General features: G+C 27.4%; 2 protein-coding genes across 2 annotated transcripts; both read left to right on the top strand.

Annotated features, from left to right (window-relative positions):
• The first annotated feature begins 629 nt into the window (after positions 1-629).
• Positions 630-4,457, top strand: LOC113863490 (short integuments 2, mitochondrial). The gene is made up of 6 exons (XM_027497090.1): positions 630-786; positions 855-925; positions 1,438-1,534; positions 2,266-2,267; positions 2,373-2,588; positions 3,939-4,457. The coding sequence occupies exons 1-6, from the start codon at positions 663-665 to the stop codon at positions 4,125-4,127; spliced, it is 699 nt and encodes a 232-aa protein (XP_027352891.1). The 5' UTR covers positions 630-662; the 3' UTR covers positions 4,128-4,457.
• A 2,533-nt stretch (positions 4,458-6,990) lies between these two features.
• On the top strand, positions 6,991-17,449 carry LOC113862168 (ABC transporter G family member 15-like). Its single transcript, XM_027495292.1, has 9 exons — positions 6,991-7,192; positions 14,418-14,497; positions 14,666-15,127; positions 15,208-15,330; positions 15,409-15,534; positions 15,815-16,096; positions 16,203-16,475; positions 16,918-17,025; positions 17,240-17,449. Exons 1-9 carry the CDS (start codon positions 6,991-6,993, stop codon positions 17,447-17,449), a joined length of 1,866 nt encoding a protein of 621 aa, XP_027351093.1.
• Positions 17,450-22,190: the final 4,741 nt, after the last annotated feature.

Below are 22,190 nucleotides of genomic sequence, written 5' to 3'. Positions count from 1 at the left end.
TATTTATCGACTGCTCTTCAAAGTCAACGCTGACTTCATGTCGTTCGGTACAGCTGTGATGGATAATCTGTACTTGTGGGCTTCTGGATTTTGGGCTATGCCGAAAACCCATTGGTCCATTGGGCCTGCATTGGGTTTTTTAAAATTCTTGGTAGATGACAGAAGAGAAGAGAAAAAAAGAGTGTCTAGAACTAAAAACTTAGGTCTAATCCTGTAGGATTTATTTGAGTATTTTAATTTTTTTTTGGTAATATTACGGTAAAAAAGTCACATGGCGTTCAACGAGGGTGGGGGAGCCATTAATTGTTTCCCCGGACACATGGCAGCAGCAACGCGAGCCATCTGTCACCCGTCATCGAAGTCAGAGACGCTCGCATTCCCTTATCCTCCGCTAACTCTAATCTTCAGCCTCTCCTCTCCGGAAAACGACGCCTCGTCGCTGTCAATAAGAAGGACTTAGCCAACCCTAACATCATGCATGTAACAATATTATCCATGTCATCATCTTCGTCGTTTACCTATTCATTTATGTCGTGTGATCCTTTCTTCTTCTTTTTTTGTTGAAGAAATGGAGGCATTATTTTGAGACGTGCAAGCAGGATCGTGTTCCTATAAATGCTCACAGCAAGAGATCGGTTCAGAAGCTTCTAGAACTGCTGGAGATGAAATTGAAGGAAGTGATTCGCAAAGAACCTACTCTGCTTGTGATGGTCGTTGGTGTTCCTAATGTTGGCAAATCAGCTCTCATCAACTCTATTCATCAAATTGCGCACTCCAGATTTCCTGGTAAGTGTTTCGATTGATTTCTATTCAATTGAATGTTCATTTTGACGCCAAGCCATGTTGTTTGATAGTGCAGGAAAAGAGGAAGCGTGCTGCTGTGGGTCCATTACCTGGTGTTACTCAAGACATTGCAGGATTCAAGGTTATTGCTTTAGTTTTACAAAGCTTGCTATTTCAATTTATGGTTTAAAGTTCTTCGGAAATTACTAGAGTAAATAAATTGAAGGGGTTTTAACTTTAAAGAGCATATATGATTTGAATAAAATATTTTTGGAAAAGTAAAAACAGATGTTTTTAAATGAGTGGGGGACCAATCAAAATATTATAATGCACAACAAACTCAAATACCATACCTACTATGTATACGCCCAATGAATTGTGTTTTTGGCAATGTATTGTACTGCAAAATGCTTATCCTTTCTGGAAAGTATTGCAAATATGGTAACTGTGTTTAGGAAACAGTTCGTTGTTTTCGTTACGTCTGGATATGCATCGGAGGTTAGTTTTTAGTTATTCTAGTGCCTGCAAATTTGTTAGTTGCTTGAATATTTATTAACGCAAAAATGAAATATTATTTGCAAAAGAGAAGGGAGAAGAAAAAACAATGCTTATTCTAGCCCATAGCTAAACTCTGAATTTGACCTGTTGTTTCAGATAGCACATAAACCTAGCATATATGTCCTAGATACCCCAGGGGTTCTGGTTCCTAGTATCTCAGACATAGAGACAGGGTTAAAGCTGGCTCTTGCAGGTACAATATCAACTAAATTTACAGTGATGATCTATTCCCCTTTCTGTTGATCTGGTTTTGAAGTTGTGGCTGATGTCTTCAAATAGATGCTTCATGCAGGATGTAGAAGTTGTTTGTTGATTGCTGAACTCTTGCAGTCCCTTTTTTATGTATTGATTCAGTTTAAATTACTTGCATATTATGCAATCAGTATCCTTGCTTCTTATTTCCCATTTTCTTTTGTGGACAAAGTAATAGGAGGTTGGCTTGCTATTCAAATTGATAAATTTTGTCTTATATTATCTACATTAAAATAAAGCTGAATTTCATTTCTTCTATAATGGTGGCCCTTAGTTCTAAAGTTAGATAGAATTTATTTTGGATCATTGACTGTCATTGTGATGTATCCCCAAATTAATATTAATCAAACATTTTATATTGGAAAGTTTGCATGGTGTGGGGAGTTGATTGTTGATATAAAATAAGCAATCCTTTAATAACTACTTACTTACTGAGGTTCTAAATTATCATGATTATAACATAAGCACAAAGCTGATACAGTGTGTGAAACTGTGAATATTACTTGCATTTGTGAAATGGAAAAACACTTTATAATTTCTTACCCTTGATTCTTGAATGTAAATTGGCATTTATTAAGGGCACTCTAGTTCAATGAACCTCTATTGAGAGGGATATTTTCATTTACTCGTGAGCTCCTTTTTGAGTATGGGGTATGTAAATTACCTTGAAAGGGGTCTGGATGGGGCATTTGCATCTTGTTGGGTTTCTGAATGTGATATCATTTGTAGTACATGTCCAGGTATAGTTTTTCATGTAAACTTGGTTGTTGCATTGACAGGGAGTGAAAGATTCAGTAGTGGGTGAGGAGCGAATTGCTCAGTACTTATTGGCAGTTTTGGATACCCGAGGGACGCCACTTCACTGGAAGCTCCTAAATAACAGGAGAATAAATGGGATTGAATGTGAAGCTGAGGAAAATCATGAATATAGTCTGAAAAATCTTAAGTCAAAGAGAAGAAATTTACCAAATAGATGTGACTTGGTATATGCTGAGGTAACCAGTAGCATTCTTCTTTAGTTTATCTTCTCTGTGTAATGGAATATGATGCTTTAACTACTTTTACAACTTGGTTGATAAAGTCCAAATTATATTACACTTCCAAATTGTTTTAAACCCCATTTGATTGAGAATCTGTGCTTTAGATGTTTTGACAATGACATTTGATTGTAGCCTGAGTTATTTCATCATTTATTGTTTTCTTGAATGAAGTTGGTTACTACTTTGTGATTTTTAATTTAAATCTATTGAAAGTGAAAAAAAAAATATTTTACAGTATTGTGATCCATAATCAATGCGATGAACAGTCCACTAATTATTATAGTATCAGGATTGCCTTCCCTTATTGAATGTGAGGCCTAGCGATTCCTGCTAGGTCTGTAGCGAGGTCCAGCGCTTCCCTTGTTATTTCCATATTTACTCTAATATAAGGTGATTATTTAAAGCAGCTTTTGTATAGCTGCACTCTCCCCCATGCTTCCTTTTCTCGAATGAAAGTCTTTTCACCTCTGTTCTAAAACTAGGGCAATTGTGCCCTTAACTTTTGTTCTTGCAGTCTACCAGAGGTAGGAGGGGAAGGAGGTTCAACCTAGTGAAACTAGTACCTGTAGTGCCCGTTGCTCCCTTGGAGGAGTATGAAAAGGCCTTTATTCCTGATTTGATCCGTCATTGTATTTAATAAATTGGTTTGCTTCCTTGCTTGACGTATTTGAAAAACTGTTACTTGCTTATAGTAGAGAAATCATAAAACATTCATTAATACAAGTGCTTCATTATATTTTTTTTCTTGGGTTAATATGTTTTTAGTTTCTCAAAATATATTAAATTTTGATTTTAGTCTCTATAAAATTATTTTCTCTTTGTTTTGGTCCCTATTAAATCATGACATGACTAGCTAAAATGTTGACATGTATCAATTTTTCATGAAGTCACATTGGTGAGAGACAAAACCAATAATTTTTTAAAATGTAAGGAAAAAATAATTTTATTGGAACTAAAATCAAATTTTGATGTTTTTAAGAAACCAAAAACATATTTAAACCTTTCTTTTTTCACTTGTGTTTGGGAAGTTATCCACCGACAACTGATCTGGCATCTGATTTAGTAAAGTTGATTAAGATGTTCTTAATTTTGTCTAGAATTGCAAAAAAAATTGATTTGTTTTTTAGAAGGACTTGCCAGGCTCCTTTCTTTAGTTCTAATGTCTTCCATCTTAAGTTACCAATAAGGGTTTTATTAAACTATGTTTCTCACATTTGATGTTGCATTTTATTATGACGGAACTTATCTATGCTTCTCACATTTTTTTTTCTTCTTTTGCTTTTTTTTATTCTTATTCTATGATAGGATATTGTAACGGAAGTTCAGCATGCGCTCTATTCAACTCTCTCAGAATTTAATGGGAATGTAGAAGATGAGAATGACTTAGAGCGCCTTATTGACCTGCAATTTGGTGCACTACAGAAGGCATTAAAGATACCTCACAAGGCCTCAGAAGCGCGGTTAATAGTTCCTTACTCTATTCAGGACTGGTAAGCTTGGACCTTTTATTCTTGATGATGTCCCGGATGTCAAGCCTGTATCATCGTGATATATTGAATCTTCCTTTTTTTCCTCTTCTTGTGTATTCGATCTCCTATCTCTCCCCCTTTTCCATTTGTGGCATATATATTATGTATCTATCCAAATTTTGCTGTAACATGCAAATAGCGATGAATTTAGAATGGGATTGAACTTCTTTCCGGTGGATGTGGGTGATTTGCCAGCATTTAAGTGCCAGTCTTTTGACAAAAAAGGTAGTTCAATGAGTCTAAGCAAGTTTGCCACCCAATACGAGCCAAGACTCAGCGAAACCTTGTATCATTAGCATGGAGTTCAAAGCCTGTAAAACTTGAAAGATGGTTTTGGATGAGATATTTGAAGTCTGTAATTTATTTTTTTGAAGGAATTTATCATTTTGAGTTAAAATTTGTTGTTTGGATATTGTATTTTAATGAATTTAAAATTCTAGGAATTTAAGGGGGAAATTTTAATAGACTAAAATTAAAGAATTTTAAGAGAATTTGAAATTATTTTTATCATTTAATTTGTTTTCTATTCATATTTTTATTTAGTTATTGTTAATTTAATATTTTTAATTTTGTTAAATATAGTAATAATTTTTTTTTTTAAATGTAAGTAATTTAATTACTTTATTCAAATAAAAATATTTAAAATGAAAGAAATTTAATTATTCATTCAAATAACATTTTAAAATAGTAAAATTTAATTGATGTAATTTAATTTTTTTAAAATTTTAAATTATCTAAAATTTTGAATTATCTCATTCAAACACAACTATAATGTAAGCAAACTTCACCTGATATAATCTTGGAATTGTCACATTAACTATGTTTGGTTCTTAGCTAAGGGTTTAGCTGAATGATGACTCGATCTATTTTAGGTCTGAAAGATTATCTTGATAAAAAGATTATGGTTGGTGTTATTCTAGCTTGATATGATCTTTTGAATACCATACTGGATGCTCTCGATTTATGTTCTCTATGATGTCCTGTCTACCTTAATGACAAGGTGTATGCCATGCATGAAAGAGGGATTGCAAGGTAACACATGAGTTCAGAGTTCGTGATTAAAGAGTCACGATTGGCTGCAGTTGATTGTTCCTATTAGTATTATTATTATTACTAACTGCTCGTGTAATATACACTTACTAATTAATTAATATATGTTTAAATTTAATTTAATTAAGTGGTAAATTTTGTAGATTACTTAACTTATGTACATTAATCTTTGTGTGCGACAATTAGATAGTTAATGTTCTATATTTAGAATGAATAAAACAAGGTTCATAGCAAAAGGGAAAGAACCTTATTTTAAATTTTGAAGATAAAAGTTTAAATCTTGGAGTCACATGTTGAAAATCTGGACTTAGGTTTATAAGTAGAGGGTAAGGAATAAGATGGTACTGTAAACACTTATCTATTAATTTTATGAATCTTCATGAAGAATTTTATGAATTTTCAATAACTAGAGAATCCCAAACAGAAATAAAGTCCATAGCCCCTTTACTGGGTCCCTACAATGTTTTTAGAAAGAAAAAGGCATGAACCAACAAGGTGAACTATATGTATGTATATGTGTCATAAAGTGTGGTACCACACCTAATAATGCAGTTTAAATTATAAATCACAAAGTAAAATAATCTTAAATTTTTTGAAAAATATATTGAGTTAGATAAGATTAAAAAAATAATATAAATTTAATATATTTATGGTTTGTTTTAAAATATGAGAAATGAAAATCAAATTAAGATGTATAATACAAGGTGCTTTTTAAAAAATAAATGGCTATTGGTTAGTTTATTTATTTATTTATTTTCATCAATTTAGCCATTTAGAATAGTTTAGATTGAAAAGTTATTTGATTTTTTTCATCCAAAAAAATTAAATAGTTAACTTAAAAGCAAATCAGTAGTCTGTTTGGGAAAATAATTGATTTCTTTAGCCTTAATTGTTTTTTTGGGTATACTGAACTGGCACTTGAGTTTCAAAAATTTGTATTAAATGATGAGTTATTTATATCAAATCACGCGCATGCATCTACACATATTAACAAGTGTTCTTATAGTTAAGTGTCCTTAGGGTTCAAGTTTTTTTTTTTTTGGGAGAAATCCTCAAAGTATAAAAATAAATACAAATTATAAGGTCATTCGAATTTCTCTCCTCCAATATAATTTAATAATATTTAACCTAAATAAAAAATCATAATATGTTTGTAAAACAAAGTAAAATATAGATGAGATTTGTGTTCAAATAAGAAAATTAAAAATATATAACTTTTTACCTTTATGTTATTTTTTGTGTATAGCAATCTGAAACTTAAAAAACAAATTAGTATTAAATAATGTACTGATGTTTAGTACTAAATGTGTAAATTGAAATAAAATAATATTTTTGCAATCCCAATTCCAAGGGTAGTAATAGTTACACAACTAATAAATACAAAATTTTTATTAAAAATAATGAAAAATAAGCATTTGTACTAATAATATTATATTTTTAATATTTCGTTATTTCAAATTCTTTAATTATTATCTTAAGTATAATGATTAACAAAATTGATAAAATAAATATAATTAGTTAGTTCATTTTATTATTATTATTACTAGTGCAGACCGGACTTGGACTAGACAACTCATAAGCGCGTGGGGAATAAAAATAGCTGGCCATGGGAAAGGTCCCTGGTCTCCTGAAAAACATAAATAGCATGTACTAGTAAAAAGGAGTTAGCTTATTTTGATATTTTTCTAACAAGAAAGAAAGAGGTGTTGATTTTATATATATATATATTGGTAGTGTAGTAAACATAGATAGCAGAGAGGTGGTAGCCAATTAACACAATGGTGATGACTTGGGAAGATCTGAGTGTGGAAATTGCTACTTCTACTGCTGCTGCTATTACTAGTAGTCTTGGAGCAGCACGCCCTCATAACAAGAAGGTGTTGCTTAATGGGATCACTGGTTTTGCAGAAGCTGGTAGGATCATGGCCATCATGGGTCCTTCTGGCTGTGGCAAAACCATCCTCCTCGACTCATTCGCAGGTCTCTCTCTTACATTTTTAGTGAAGAGTCTGTTGTGCTGCATTGTCACATGCATGTATGAAAGTTTTTTTAGTTTAAAACTTTGAAATGTTTCCAAAAAATAAAATAAAATATATATATATAATTCGGTTGTGTGTTAACCTTGCCAGTTGACAATGAAGTTTGGAAATATTCTTTTATATATAATATAAGAAAATATTTATTTTAGTTCTTAGGGTGGGTATAAGGTTGAGTTTCAACCATCAATAATAGCAAATTTTAATAAAGAGATAATCATTTCTATATTTTTATAATTTTAGTATAATAAATAATTCTTTACTTTTAGATAAATAAATAAATTTAACTCTAAAAAATAAAGTTAACAAAACAATAATATATTATAAAGCTATTTAGGATAAAATGAAATAATTAAGTGTTAAATTTAATAACATATATAATTTAAGGTATTTATTAATTTTCATTAAGAAAATTTTTATCAATCTAATTGTTGATTTTCATAAAGCTATAAATTCATACAATTTAAACATTTACATTATATAATATACTATTTTTTTCTATTTTTAAATAATAAATAATTTATCAAACTATAATAAAATAACAGAATATCAATTAATTTTAAATTATGCCAATTTTATAATCTTAATTTTTATTACAAAATTTAATTAAATGATGAAATTAATAAATTTTATTTTTAATAAAAAATATTAGCAGTATTATTTTAATTAATTTAACATATAGTGTTGTTTAATCATTAATCTAATTATTTATATATCTTTACTTAACAAGTTAAACTTTAGAAGAAAAAAAAATTCATAACATTGTAATATTGTGAATGGTTTTATGTTATACTTTTAACACGTTATCCTACACACAAGTTTATTTAAGTGTGGATAGAGGTCAGCTTACCTTTAAACTTCTGTTATTTAAAAAATGAGGACAACAGGAATTGAAAGCTAACTAAGTATTTAGGATGCATTTCCATATTTAAATTAATTGAATGTATATTTAACAAATTAAATTATAAATTTTATTAAAATATGTTGAAATAAATTTCTTTTAATAAATTATATAATATATAAAAAATTATAATAATTTTTATAAATTGTTTATAAATTTTTTTAAAGAATATTCAATTTACGTCTTATTTTAAGGCTTTGATCTATATATATTTTATCACCAACTAATATTAACTTTAAGTTAATACACCAAGACATTTTCATTATATTTTTACTTATGTGTGTGTTGACATGTACATTTATTAGAAAAATATACAAACAAGATCTATAAATCTTTTTCTAAAAAAATTAAATGCACGTTAATAATAAGTTAACTTATATTAACTTATTTTAAGAGCATACTAACACATTGTTTATTTAAGTATATTTTATGAATATTAAAAGGTATATATAATACAGCATGGGAGTGGTTGAGTACGTGTTTGTGTTGTCCGGAATAAACTTTTTCTTTAGATAAAACTTTTATAAGAAAAATGTAATTTTATTTTGAGGATTGGTCAAAGTAATTGCGTGAGATTAATAACATAAAAATATAAGTCGACTCATGAAGTTAATAGATTATCTTATAAATTCTATCAAATTTTTATTTAACTTTAATAAATAAAATTTCATTAGAGCTTATATAGATTGAAAGTATTTACTTCATGGGTAATTTATAAAAAATTGTTTAGTTGGTGAATTTATAACACAAAAATGCTCATTTAAAATATGTTTGTGTTTCTCACCAAAAAATAAAGGCTATCTTTAATGTAAACAAGAAAGAGTATATCTACCTTTAAATGTTAGTTAGTTAAAGTTAATACATTCTGCAAACTAATTTAATTGTCTCATGTGACAGGATTTTACTCAATTTAGCTTAAATTTATTAGAATATAACGATATTTTTTTTATAGTATGATTAAAGAATAAGAGAAAAAGTAAAAAATAAAAAATTAAGAAAAAATGAAGTAGAATAGAATAAAAAAATAAATTAAATTTATATTATTAGAATTGACAGAAAAAAAAATTGAAGATATGGTTACCTTGAACAAATATTTTATATTTTTTTGAATTTTCACTTTCACTTATAAAAATGTCATGTTATTGTTACTATTTTCTGACAAATATTTAGAAACAAGAAATAAAATAAAAAGGTAATGCGATATTTTTATAATTAAATTAAAAATTAAAATATTTTATCAAATTAAATACTATCTAAGTTGTGTCGTTTGTTTAGATAGAAAGGTAAATAAATAAATTTTTCTTTCGATATACAAAATAATGAGAAAAGATTACACCCACCTTAGTAAAGGTTGGAGGAAAAGATATATATATATATATATATATATATATATATAAAGTAGAAAATATAATAAGTAAAACGAAAAAAAATAAAATGATATAATAAAATTAAAATATGAAAAAAATCGAAGTTATAAAATAATGCATAATTTAATTTTATTGCTAAAATAATGTACCATGTGAAGAATAATGTGAGTATTTAATAAAAATTAAAACTTTCATAAAAATCTCACTTCTTTAAGGGAATTTTATTTGTATGGCTCCCACTCTTCTATTTTTTTCCCCTTCATTTAAATCACTTCAATCTTCTTTCTGTCCCATTAAAATAAAACAAGGCATTGTTGATGGAAAGTCAAAGACTCTTTCTGCACTGTCATTATGCACCTGTTGGTTAAAAGTATATAAAATTAAGATGCAATAGTATAAATATTATTGAAATCGTATTTTAAACAAAATTAAAGTTTTGTATTAATAATTTTAATAATAAAAATCAACTCATTAAATCAAGATATATTATCGAAGTAAACTTTAAAAATTTTAAAAAATAAATCGATCTTTCGTTAAAATAAAACACACACTTTGTTTTTCTTTTTAACTATAGGTGCACTTTATAATCTCAGCCCAAATTTTTTAACAAAATATTAACATTAATTTGAACAATTAAAAATGATAATTTTTTATTAAAAATTATCACACTCTTTTATAGTTTTAGTGTCAAAAAATATTTTCCTTATAAAAAATTATCATTTTTAATAACTTAAATTTAGCCTAATTAATCAACAAATTGATGTTATTTGAATCAACCTTTTTTAATGAACAGGTGGCATTTAGATTAATGATAGATTTCAATTTTGTTTTTAATAAAGTGCAGTTATTGATTTTTATGATATTGCTAAAGAGAGTTAATTCACTTTCATTTTTCATTGACTAAAGAGGTTAAGCATTTACTGATATTTATTTTCATTTACACACTTCCTTCTCTCACCTGTGCATATGGTTTTAATAACTCTTATCAACTCTCGTCCTCTTTCATTTATCACTGGTCAAAACTTTTGTACTATCCTTTAATTTGTATTTCTCTTCTACCCGAAACTCTTGTTGCAAAGCAATTTTACACAAGTTCGTAAAGCAAGTTCATAAAAAAATTAATGCAACATTGTTTCATAAATATTACACAAATATTTATACCATATAATAATTATTTTATACTTATATAATGAAAAAATTCATGTTATTTATTAGTGCTATGTAATACCTCCTCTATTTGGATGTATTTATTAAGTTAATTAGTAAGAGATTAACATTGAGCAAATTTGTTACTACCTTGAATTTTATTTATAATCAATATTTTTGTAATTTAAAGTATAAAAGATAAATTTTTAAATGTATTAATTGTTAGATTTTTTATCCCTTTATTTATATCTTTTATTTATATAAGTAAATACATTCATTCATTAAATATATAAAAATAATAATTAATATTATAGATATTTCTAAAATCAACTTCTATATTATATATTATAATGAGAGTATTCTATCTAAAAAGAGAGTGATGTTCTGCTACCTGTAATTTTTATTGATTGAGAATTATACATAAACTACAATCTCTCTTGATACAAGTGGTTTATTTTTACATAATTTTTTATTAATTTTATTTTAAATTTTGAAGATAAAATTTGTTATTAAATTTTCTAATTATCTTATATAAATTTTTAGATTTCTGTGAATAATTATATTTATAAAAAAATTTATTACTGTATATTTCATGGTTATAAAATTAAGTTATTTTTTCAAAAAATATTATTAAAAATAAATTTATTATATACATATATAATTATTTTAAAAACTTATACATTTTATTATTTAATTATTAAAAATATATTTTATTTTAAAATAAAATGTGTACATTTCACAAGCTACTAAAATTAGTAAAATATAAATTTATGATATGTAATTATTTTTATTAATTTTAATAAATTAAATGTTTACTTTTTCATAAATAGATCAATGTAATATTATTTAACATGTATTACATGCTTTTGTTTTAATTTTTGTTATGAATTTATCTGTTTTGTTAGCTACCATTTTGTCTTAAAGAATCCAAATGTCGTGCCTATGACAATAACGGATGTCAATATTATAATTAAATTTAAAAAATATTTAAATTTTTTTAAAATTATTTATTAAAGTAATATAATTATATTTATTTAATATTTTTTTTCAATTATTGATAAAGGTAATCAATTAAGAAATGGTTGAAAGAACTTATATAGACATTATAAAAATATTGTATGACTCTCTTGAACTTTTTTATAGCTTATTTTAATTAATTTCATAATTAAATTTATATTATAAGACTTTATATGATAAAAATTTATTAAATAAGTGGTTAATTAAACCCTTTAGTATTTATCCAAATATATTTTTAATCTTTTGAGTGTTTATAGTAAAAATGTTATTAATTTACCTATCAAAATATTAATTAATAATATATAATATATTAATTAATGATAATTTTAACATTTTTATTTTATCAATAACTTTGATATTAAATATTTTCTAAATCAGCAAAGATATTAATTTTTAATTCAATACTTATTACTTTAAGCATATACAAAAGTAAAGATATTATCGATTTTTATGCTTTAATGTAACTATACAAGCAAAATTAAAATTTGAATTACTGAAAAAACTAACAAGAAATGGTAATAAGGGTAGGACGGGGTCAAGCCTAAAACAAATTATTAGATTTTTTTTAAAAAAATTAATTAATATATAAGTTTTTTTAAAAAAATATGTCAAACCAATTTTTTAAAAAGTAAAATGTATATTTTATCAAACTGAAAATTATTATAAGCTAAGGATTATATTTTTGACAAATACTTATCAATATCCTTAGGATCTAGTTAAAGAATTAAAACCAAAAATTTATTAATGTTTCTTTAATACACCTTTACTATAGTTTTCAGTGGTTTTGTATTATAATTTTAGTAAAATTGTAATTTATTGATCTTTCAATTAGTGTGTTTTAGATAGAGAATAATAAGATTCATTATTTTAAAAATATTAATTTTAATTATTACTTATCAATATTTTTTTTCCGGAATAAGTGCGAAAAAAGATTGAATTTGAGAATCACCTTGTTTACATTATTATAATTCACTCCTCTTACTCGAATATTGTATACTTCCCACTTGATATATTTCGTGGATAGGGTGGATGTAAGTAAATACGTGGCATATAACTGTTGGATTGAATATTTTAATTAAATATATTAAATCTATAAAGTTTTATATTATTTAAAAAGTTTAATAATTTATTAAATTTATCTTAATGTATAATATTATATATATATATATATATGCTAATTACAATATATTTTTGTAAAATTAAATAAATATTAACTATAAAGTTACACACTTGTAACTATTTAATTTATTTGAATTTTTATATACATAATTACTAAGATAATATGATATAAGGTTGGAACTTATCATATGCATGTATGCGGAATGATTCAATTCAAAACACTTTATTATTGTAAAAACGATAATAATAATTATGAATTCATAGATCTTATTTAAATGGTTAATTAAGATTAAAATAAAAATATGAATTATTTTTTCAAATAATCTTATAAAAAATTAATTAAATTTTATCTTTTATCATTCATGTATAATTATATTATTTAAATTTATAATTTTGTAATCTTAAAATGAAAACCATATTAAAGTTTGTTAAATTTTGGAAAAAAAAAAGGCTTAAAGTTTATTAACCAGTAACTTTAAGACATTGATTAAGAAATTAAAAACATTTTTTTTATTAAAAGTCACGTTGAGAATGTATAAAAATTCATGATAACGGTATATTAATAATAATTTTATTTTTAATTTTTTAATCAATAACCTAAGTGCACTAATTATCTTAATGTATAATATATTATATATATATATATATATATATATATATATATATGCTAATTACAATATATTTTTGTAAAATATAAATAAATATTAACTATAAAGTTACACACTTGTAACTATTTAATTTATTTGAATTTTTATATACATAATTACTAAGATAACATAATATAATGGTTGGAACTTATCATATGCATGTATGCGGAATGATTCAATTCAAAACACTTGATTATTGTGAAAACGATAATCATAATTATGAATTCATAAATCTTATTTAAATGGTTAATTAAGATTAAAATCAAAATATGAATGATTTTTTCAAATAATCTTATAAAAAATTAATTAACTAAATGAAAACCATTTTACTAAACATATCTCCTATGTACGTACATTTTACCATCCACAAGCTTTAAATAACTAAATGGCTAAGTTTATAAAATTTGAACCTCACTTGTTTATGTAATTGATCCAATCTAACTTCACACAATCTATTGGATCAATAAAATAAACAAATTTAATCAAATGTTTAATGAGTAAAATATGAATAATTGATGTATTTATGTTTTCTTGCCACTTTCTATAGCATTAAAAGCAACATGCATGTTTGAAAAAAAAAGGCTTAAAGTTTATTAACCAGTAACTTTAAGACATTGATTAAGAAATTAAAAAACATATTTTTTTTTTATTAAAATCACGTTGAGAATGCATAAAAATTCATGATAAAGGTATATTAATAATAATTTTATTTTTAATTTTTTTAATCAATAACCTAAGTGCACTAATTATCATTTGCTCATGACAAGTAGTTACCTCTTTTAACCCCGAAATAAACTAATCTGCTATAGTTTTGTTTCTGTCTGTGCAATATGCTTGCAATAAGTTTACTATGTTCAATTACATGCCAGCTTTCTGGGTATGCAAGCGTTGTCTAGCATTTCCCTTTATTATTTTTCATATGATGAACTATTTGTATTATTAGCATAAAAAATGTGTTGACATTTTCTGCAGGAAGATATCCTGAAAATGCTGTAGTAACCGGCAACATTTTAATCAACGGGAAAAAGTGCAACCTGCATTGCAAAGAAATGGTAAGATAACCTAATGCTGCAGAAACCATACAAGTTCTCCTTAATTGTAATCATAACAATTACATGCTATACTATATTTTCATCCTTTCTCTTAATTTGTTCATAACATCCACATGAAGAGATGCAATGATATGAGTGGTCATGCTTGTGTACTTCTTGAATTTTCAGTCTTACATGGCTCAAGAGGAATTTTTCTTAGGAACATTGACTGTGAAAGAGACCCTCACATTCTCTGCAAACATGAGGCTCCCTTCTAAGATGACCAGAGAAGAGATAAATAGAGTTGTTGAAGAAACAATAATGGAAATAGGTCTAGAAGATTGTGCCGATACTAGGATTGGGAATTGGCATTCACGTGGAATAAGTAATGGTGAAAAGAAGAGACTTAGCATTGGCCTTGAGATTCTAACACAACCCTATGTCTTACTTCTTGATGAACCTACTAGTGGACTTGATAGTGCCTCAGCTTTCTATGTGATCCAAGCTCTATACAACATTGCTCATAATGGAAGGATTGTTATGTGTTCGATTCACCAGCCAAGTAATGAAAATTTTAATATGTTTGATGATTTGCTTTTGCTTTCAAGCGGGGAAATTGTTTATTTTGGAGATGCAAAGATGGCTCTAAAGGTAAACATTTTAACCGCACTCAGGAAGGAGAGTCCAATTTAGTTAGTGTGAATTTGAGTCTAATTAAATTTTGGGATTAGTTTTTTGCCGATGCAGGGTTTCCTTGTCCAACTACAAGAAATCCTTCAGATCATTTCCTTTTATGTATTAATTTGGACTTTGACTCGATTACTGAAGCTCTTGCAAAATCTCATTCCCATCTTGTAAGTATGTTCTAGCCATAATTTAAAAAAGGGAAATTGTTTGTCAAGCTTCTGAATGTGGAATTTTCTTATTGACAGTCAAAATCATCAAGTTCAACAGTGGGAATGAGAATAACAGAGATTAGAGGAATCCTCATTGAGAGTTACAACAGTTCAAAGCTAATGATGAAAACAAGAAAAAGAATTCAACAGCTGAAAACCAATGTATAAACTTTAGTCAATATTACTATAAACTTTTTGGTTACAAACTCTTTTTTCATTTATCCTTATATGAAACTTGTTAACGGTTTACCTACATGATCACTTGGAAAGACAGTCATATTTTGAATCTTCTTTAAACATGATTAAGTCCAATCAAAAGAATCCAAGAATCAATTTATTTTAAGCAACAGACCATTTATAAAGCATTATGTTTCCCTTTTCGTCTCATTTCTCTTTAACAATTTGTTCTATATTCTAGTGATCTTTGAGATGCAATGTGCAGGATGAGCATGAAGTTGAGCCAAAGACTGGAAGCAGTACCAAATGGTGGAAGCAACTGTGCACATTGACCCAGCGATCGTTGCTACACATGACTAGGGACATTGGATACTACTGGTTGAGGATAATATTCTACATACTAGCAGCATTCAGTATTGGCACCCTCTTTTTTCATATTGGCACAAACAACTCAATATTGGCTAGAGGCAAGTGTATAACATTCATCTATGGGTTCATGATTTGTTTGTCATGTGGAGGATTACCATTTTTCATTGAAGATTTGAAGGTATAATATAATAAATTGTTCCATTTTTTCACTTAAAATGATACTAAAGTTTGCTTCTTCTTCTTTTTTTTTTGTTACCTTTCTAACTAATCCTAATGAAAATCAGGTGTTTTATGGTGAAAGGTCCAAAGGGCATTATGGGGAGGCTGCATTTGTTCTATCCAATATGATATCATCGTTCCCTTTCCATCTTGTTTTATCACTCTTCTCTGGAACAATTATATACCTCATGGTACAATTTCATCCAGGTTTAGCTCATTGCACATTTTTCTTCATCAACTTATTCTGTTGCCTATCTGTTGCGGAGAGCTGTTTCATGATTGTGGCCTCAGTGGTGCCCAATGTCTTGATGGGCTTAGGAACAGGATCAGGTGTAATGGTAAGCAAATCATTTCTCTGATCCTCGTATATGAATGTTCTGTACCTAGCAATAACTCCAACTATGATATTTTCACCTCCCTTTTTTTTTACACTCCCCTCATACAACGGTTTTGTCTCTTAGATTTTGATACTCATGTTATTAAATAACATGATATGATTGTATTAGAGGAAGACATAATTTTTATCAAATTAATTTAAAGGGTCCAACAACTAATAATTATGAGTCCTTATTTGATAAAAAAAACTGTATCTTTCTTTCTCTAACAGGACCATATTGTACTCGTTAATAACATAAAATAATATAAATTCTTATCTCTCATGCTTCTTTTTTTTTTATCATAAAAGGTCCACGGATATAGTGTAAAAGCATATTTGTGTGAGACAAACATTATTAGTAATAGCTAGATGATTAATTTAATTAGTTGAATGACTTGTTGTAGGTTTTCATGATGATGCCCTCTCAAATATTCAGACCACTACGTGACATACCAAAGTTCTTTTGGCGTTATCCCATGTCCTACCTCAGTTATGCTTCTTGGGCAGTTCAGGTACAATACTACCATTTTGAGAATTTATTAAGCATGCCAAAATGGCCAACACAAAATTATGAATATGGTACCATAGAACATCGTGCGTTCTCCACTCTCCTAATAATTATACTCAGAAAATAAATATGATTCAATTGCTAGTACTATAATCATTGATGAAAAACTACCACTTCTGTTGGATAATCATTCCTTGTTGTTTACTATTCAACTACAGGGACAGTACAAGAATGAAATGCTAGGAATTGAATTTGATCCTCTGCTATCTGGGTACCCAAAAGTCTCTGGAGAACAAGTCCTGACAATGGTATATGGGGTTCCATTGAATTATGGCAAATGGTGGGACTTAATAGCTTTGGCCACCTTGTTATTAGTTCATAGGGTGGTTCTTTACTTAGTAATTCGTTATAACAAAAGAATGAAATAAACTATTCCATGATTTTATGCCATGGAAAGTCTATGCTTTGCAGAAAGAAGCATGTGTAATTAGTAATAAGTCATCCATCTCTTACTAGAGACAAGAAGTTCAGAGTCCATTATCTTATTAATTATCAACAGGGAGTTATGTTCCCCAAACTCAACTAAATAAATGTATGTTACATGAGTAAATATATTTGAGTGTTTTGATCTTTTCATTTGATTTAGTTTCATTTCATATTTATAGAGGGAGTAACACAAGTTCATTCCAGCTATTTGGTATCTAACTAAACAAAGGAAAATGAAGCCTTACAAAATAATGGGGGCATGGTCTTTTATACAATATTTGTATTTGTTGTATTGGGAGGGAGAGAAGTATTTAGGGTGGATGTAGCCTATTTTTGCATTGCAAGAAATTGGTAAAGAGAAAATGTTTTAGTGGTGGACCCACTGAAAAATGTTTCTTGCCTCCACTGCCAGAAATGGGAGGCACAGTTGAGAAAAAAAAAATGTAACCTCCCTATAATATCTTTATTTTTTTCATTCACCCTTTTTCTTTCTACTTCACTCCTCCAAACAAAGAAATAACATTGTAACATTAGAGTACATTGAAAGCAACAAGGATTGCCCATAATTCAGTCATTTGGACACTCCCTGACGAGCTTATGTTCTGCATAAAGCCATAAAACCAAGATTTGGACTAATGTCGGGGAAGATATCTCCAAAGGCTACATTGAAATCACCATTCCTGGTACAATATATTCAAGAGTGGAATTAGTTATATATTTGATAGGAGAAAACTTTGACAAGTATACTTAATTAACTGTATCAAATAATAAAATGCAAGTATGAATATTGTTTCAACAAAATTAGACTCAATTATCAACTCACAAAATTATCATTATTTAAATTTAAGTTTAAAGCGATAATAATAGTGTTTAATTAAAGAACAAAACAAAAAAACATAATGCAGAAAAATGGAATAGTAGAATTGAAGTATATATGAGAGTTGGGGTAGAATTCTTCCAAATCTTATTTCAAGCTATCAAATCACGTCAAAATTTAATTTCTAATCAAGATCAAATTCATTGAATTAGGCTAACATTAATGATTCCTTAATAACTAACCCCTTTTTTCTTAATTAAGAATCTTCATTCTTTAGATTTTTTAAATTAAAATACGCATTTAGTGTAAGAATTGATAAGATCACAAAATCATCAACTCTATTTTTAAGATATCAACAATTATAATAATCTTTTTTAAATCTAATTCAATAACCAATAGTTTATCAAAGCAAACACTTAATTGAGAGAGAAATAAACTCAAGTTAAAATGTAATAATTGGATTCACGAGAAGTTTTGGATTAGAATTCATCATTCCCTATAAGTCTTACATTTGAACTCTACCGTGTGCAAAACTTCTTAAAAAAATAAATAAATAGATTATTCAGAAAAAAATTACAATTTTTATTATGCACTGTAAATATGTTTCCAAATTATGTTTGTGTTTTTTCATCTACACAAGTTCTCATCTTTTGTTTAATCGTTATGCATAATATTTTTTTTTTTTTAATTTTATACTTTAATAGATAAACTAAACTTGAATACAAACATTGTTTATTTTATCAATTTTTAATTATAGTTATCTTATTTTATATTTCTTACGAAAGTATGCAGTAATCTTAATCCCAAATAATGTTTCTTATAAAATTAACCTATTAATTAAACAAAGTAGTAAAATCATTTTGATAAATAAAAATTATTTAAATTTTTATTGACCACAAAACTGGTACAATTTTATGTATAACAGATTATTTATTTCACTTATTTAAATATTTTTAATTTTATTAATGATATAATTTTTTTACATAATTATTTTTAATATAAAAATAAAGTAAATAATAAAATGTATGCTTAAGTGACTGTTTTATTATTAACTAAAATGAAAATATTAATAACATGAAAGAAATAAGTATAAGTTGAGGGTGAAGATTAAATAAAAAATTCTGTAAAAGTTTTTAAACTTAACTAATATAAAAAATATTTCTTTTATTTATACATATATGGTTATTTAAGAATTGATCTTTTGTGTGGTCATCTTCTGCATTCGCAAACCTACTTTCTGATAAACTCTATCATTGACCACGTGAAGTATCAATGCACGAGCTGGTCTCCATGAAGCGTTGATGCAATGACCTGGCACAACAGGTTTTCGATGTCTTTCTTTTTATAATAGTTTTAGGTTCTTCATCTTCTAAAGAAAATAATATGGAATTAAAAATCATGTGCTTGCAGTATGTATGCCATCATGATAATTTAAAAGCTGAGATTCATCCCCACAATATGTACGATTCCCTCCATAACGTGATCTCGTGGTAGTTGATAACAAGAGTTAAATTTATGCATGACTCTACGTTAGAGTCAACTTTGGAAGATGCATGTGGCTTCACTTTAATTAATGCGTTCAGAAAGTATGAATTCTTTTGTATCCCTGTCGAAATGGAGTGTCTGAGCAAAGGATATGCCCAATGAATAGCACAAGAACAAACCCCCCCTTCTAGGGTAAGTCTCCTCAATTTTATCTTTTAACTAATATATATTAAGGTAAAAAATTGAATCTTAATAAATTGCATAGAATATCTATTTATCAATTGTATTGGACTTCATTAGTTACTTAAATAAAATATTTATTCTTAACATGTATTTCATTATAGGTTTCGTTATTGGTAATATCGAACATACACACACATTTAAAAAGTTAATTACTAGTTCTTAAAAAATTTAGATGTATTTTTCAGTTTTAAATAAATAATATTTAACTATTTATATTTATGAATCTCTTTAATTATTATTTACACACACATATATCAAGATCAAATGATATCAAGTGTCAAATTTAATAAAATTAAATATTCAATTACTTTTTTGTATAAAAACTATTTTATTAATCTTTCAATTTAAATTTTTATATAATAAATTAAGTTTATAAAATTTTATACAATTTAAATATTTATTAATATTTGATTATCTCACTGTATTTTAATGAATAATATATTATTTAAAATATAAGTAAATAATTATTAAAAGCTTACCTAAATTTAAAATGCCCCTCGATTGCATAGAAATCTAGTTAGTTAATTAATAAAAGCTTGAAAAGGGAAGTGTCCGTCTTTTTACTCTAAAAAGGAAAAAGGAACACTTGCTAAGAGTGAAGACTTCTCTTATTTCCACACATACAGCTTTTTCTACATAAGGCTTCTTGCATTATGTAATTTATTTATTTATTTAGTTATTCAAATGTCATTATGTAAATTCAATCAATTTTCTACAAAACTTGCTTCAAGCTTTAGTAGGCGTTCGCTCAACGGCAAGCTAATAAGACAAATTAACCAATATATACCATCTTTGCATTATAATAAGACAAATTCACGCATTTATCTTTGGAATGACACCTTCAGTTGTTCTTCTTAGTATCTATACACAACTCTTCCTGCAAAAGATATCGATTACCATATACTTTATATTTGGTTGCTTATACATTGTAGCTACCTAACCATCAAGTTGACATAAGTTCAACCTTGAGCAGAACTTTTAGTAGTGTTTACATTCGAGGTTACAAAGAATTCAAGTTATGTGTCCTAGCTACAAGCTAATTTTATTGTTTTAAATATCTAGAGAGGAGATCATTCATGAAACCATTTTCTGTTTCCATCCCATTGACAACACTCAACATATAGACATATTTCCAAACGTAGTATTCCATTACTTGAGTCAATCATATGAACCTTATTAACTGTCACACTTTTACTATAAATCCACAACCAACTTATACACAAAACTTGCCCCTATAACAATTCACAATTCATTCGTGACTCTAAGAAGATCCAGCACTAAAGTCTCTAACCCTTACTCATCACCTAAATGGTTACTCTTGCTCCACCTTCCACTCAATTCACAATTCATACAGAGATTTTTTCTTCGATCTCTCCACCAAATATGAAGCCCATTTTGAGTTGTCAAATTTCTTGAATGTAGATAGAAAAACTTTGGGCCCTAGAAGCAAACAACACCCGCTCACTTGTCCCCCTCTTAGAAAGTAAACAATGCATTGATTGTAAGTGAGTTAGAAGGTAAAATATAAGCAAACGAAAATATTGATCACTAGGGTTTAGACTAGCTAGTGATCAATATCTTCTATCTATCTTCCATGAACATGTTTGGTTGCATATGGATTGAAGTACCATATTTCATATCAATCGACCCGCATTGACTCTTACACCTGCTAATGGATCTCAACGTCAAACTAACTATATACATTACGGAGACTTATTGCTAAATCCTTCTTTACGTACAAGACTGAGTAGTTACCTTATCTTTTTGGCCATCTCTCGGCCTAACATTTTGTTATGCAGTTCATCAACTTAGTCTGTTAATGTCTTTTCTTGTACTCCATAGCTTTCATGGAATTCATCTACCTAAAATTTGCACCCTACTATATTCATCCCTTAAGATCACTGCTTTATGCAAATGTTGAATAGGGAAATTGATTAGATACCAATGGACTGTCCACTACTAATTTCTGCATGCTTCTTGGTGATGCATTGATACGTTGAAAAACAAAAGTAGGCCAGTGTCATGATCTATAGTTGACGCTGAATATAGGGCATTAACTTTTGTTAAGCTGTCACTAAATTTGTTTGGCTTCAATGTCTTCTCGATCACGTTAAATTTCGCATTCCTCCAACCATGCT

The sequence above is a fragment of the Abrus precatorius genome, unplaced genomic scaffold (genome assembly GCF_003935025.1).
Source record: "Abrus precatorius isolate BTA unplaced genomic scaffold, Abrus_2018 Scaffold3, whole genome shotgun sequence".
In the NCBI taxonomy this organism is placed as follows: domain Eukaryota; kingdom Viridiplantae; phylum Streptophyta; class Magnoliopsida; order Fabales; family Fabaceae; genus Abrus; species Abrus precatorius.
This window is presented reverse-complemented; position numbering and strand designations above follow the sequence as displayed.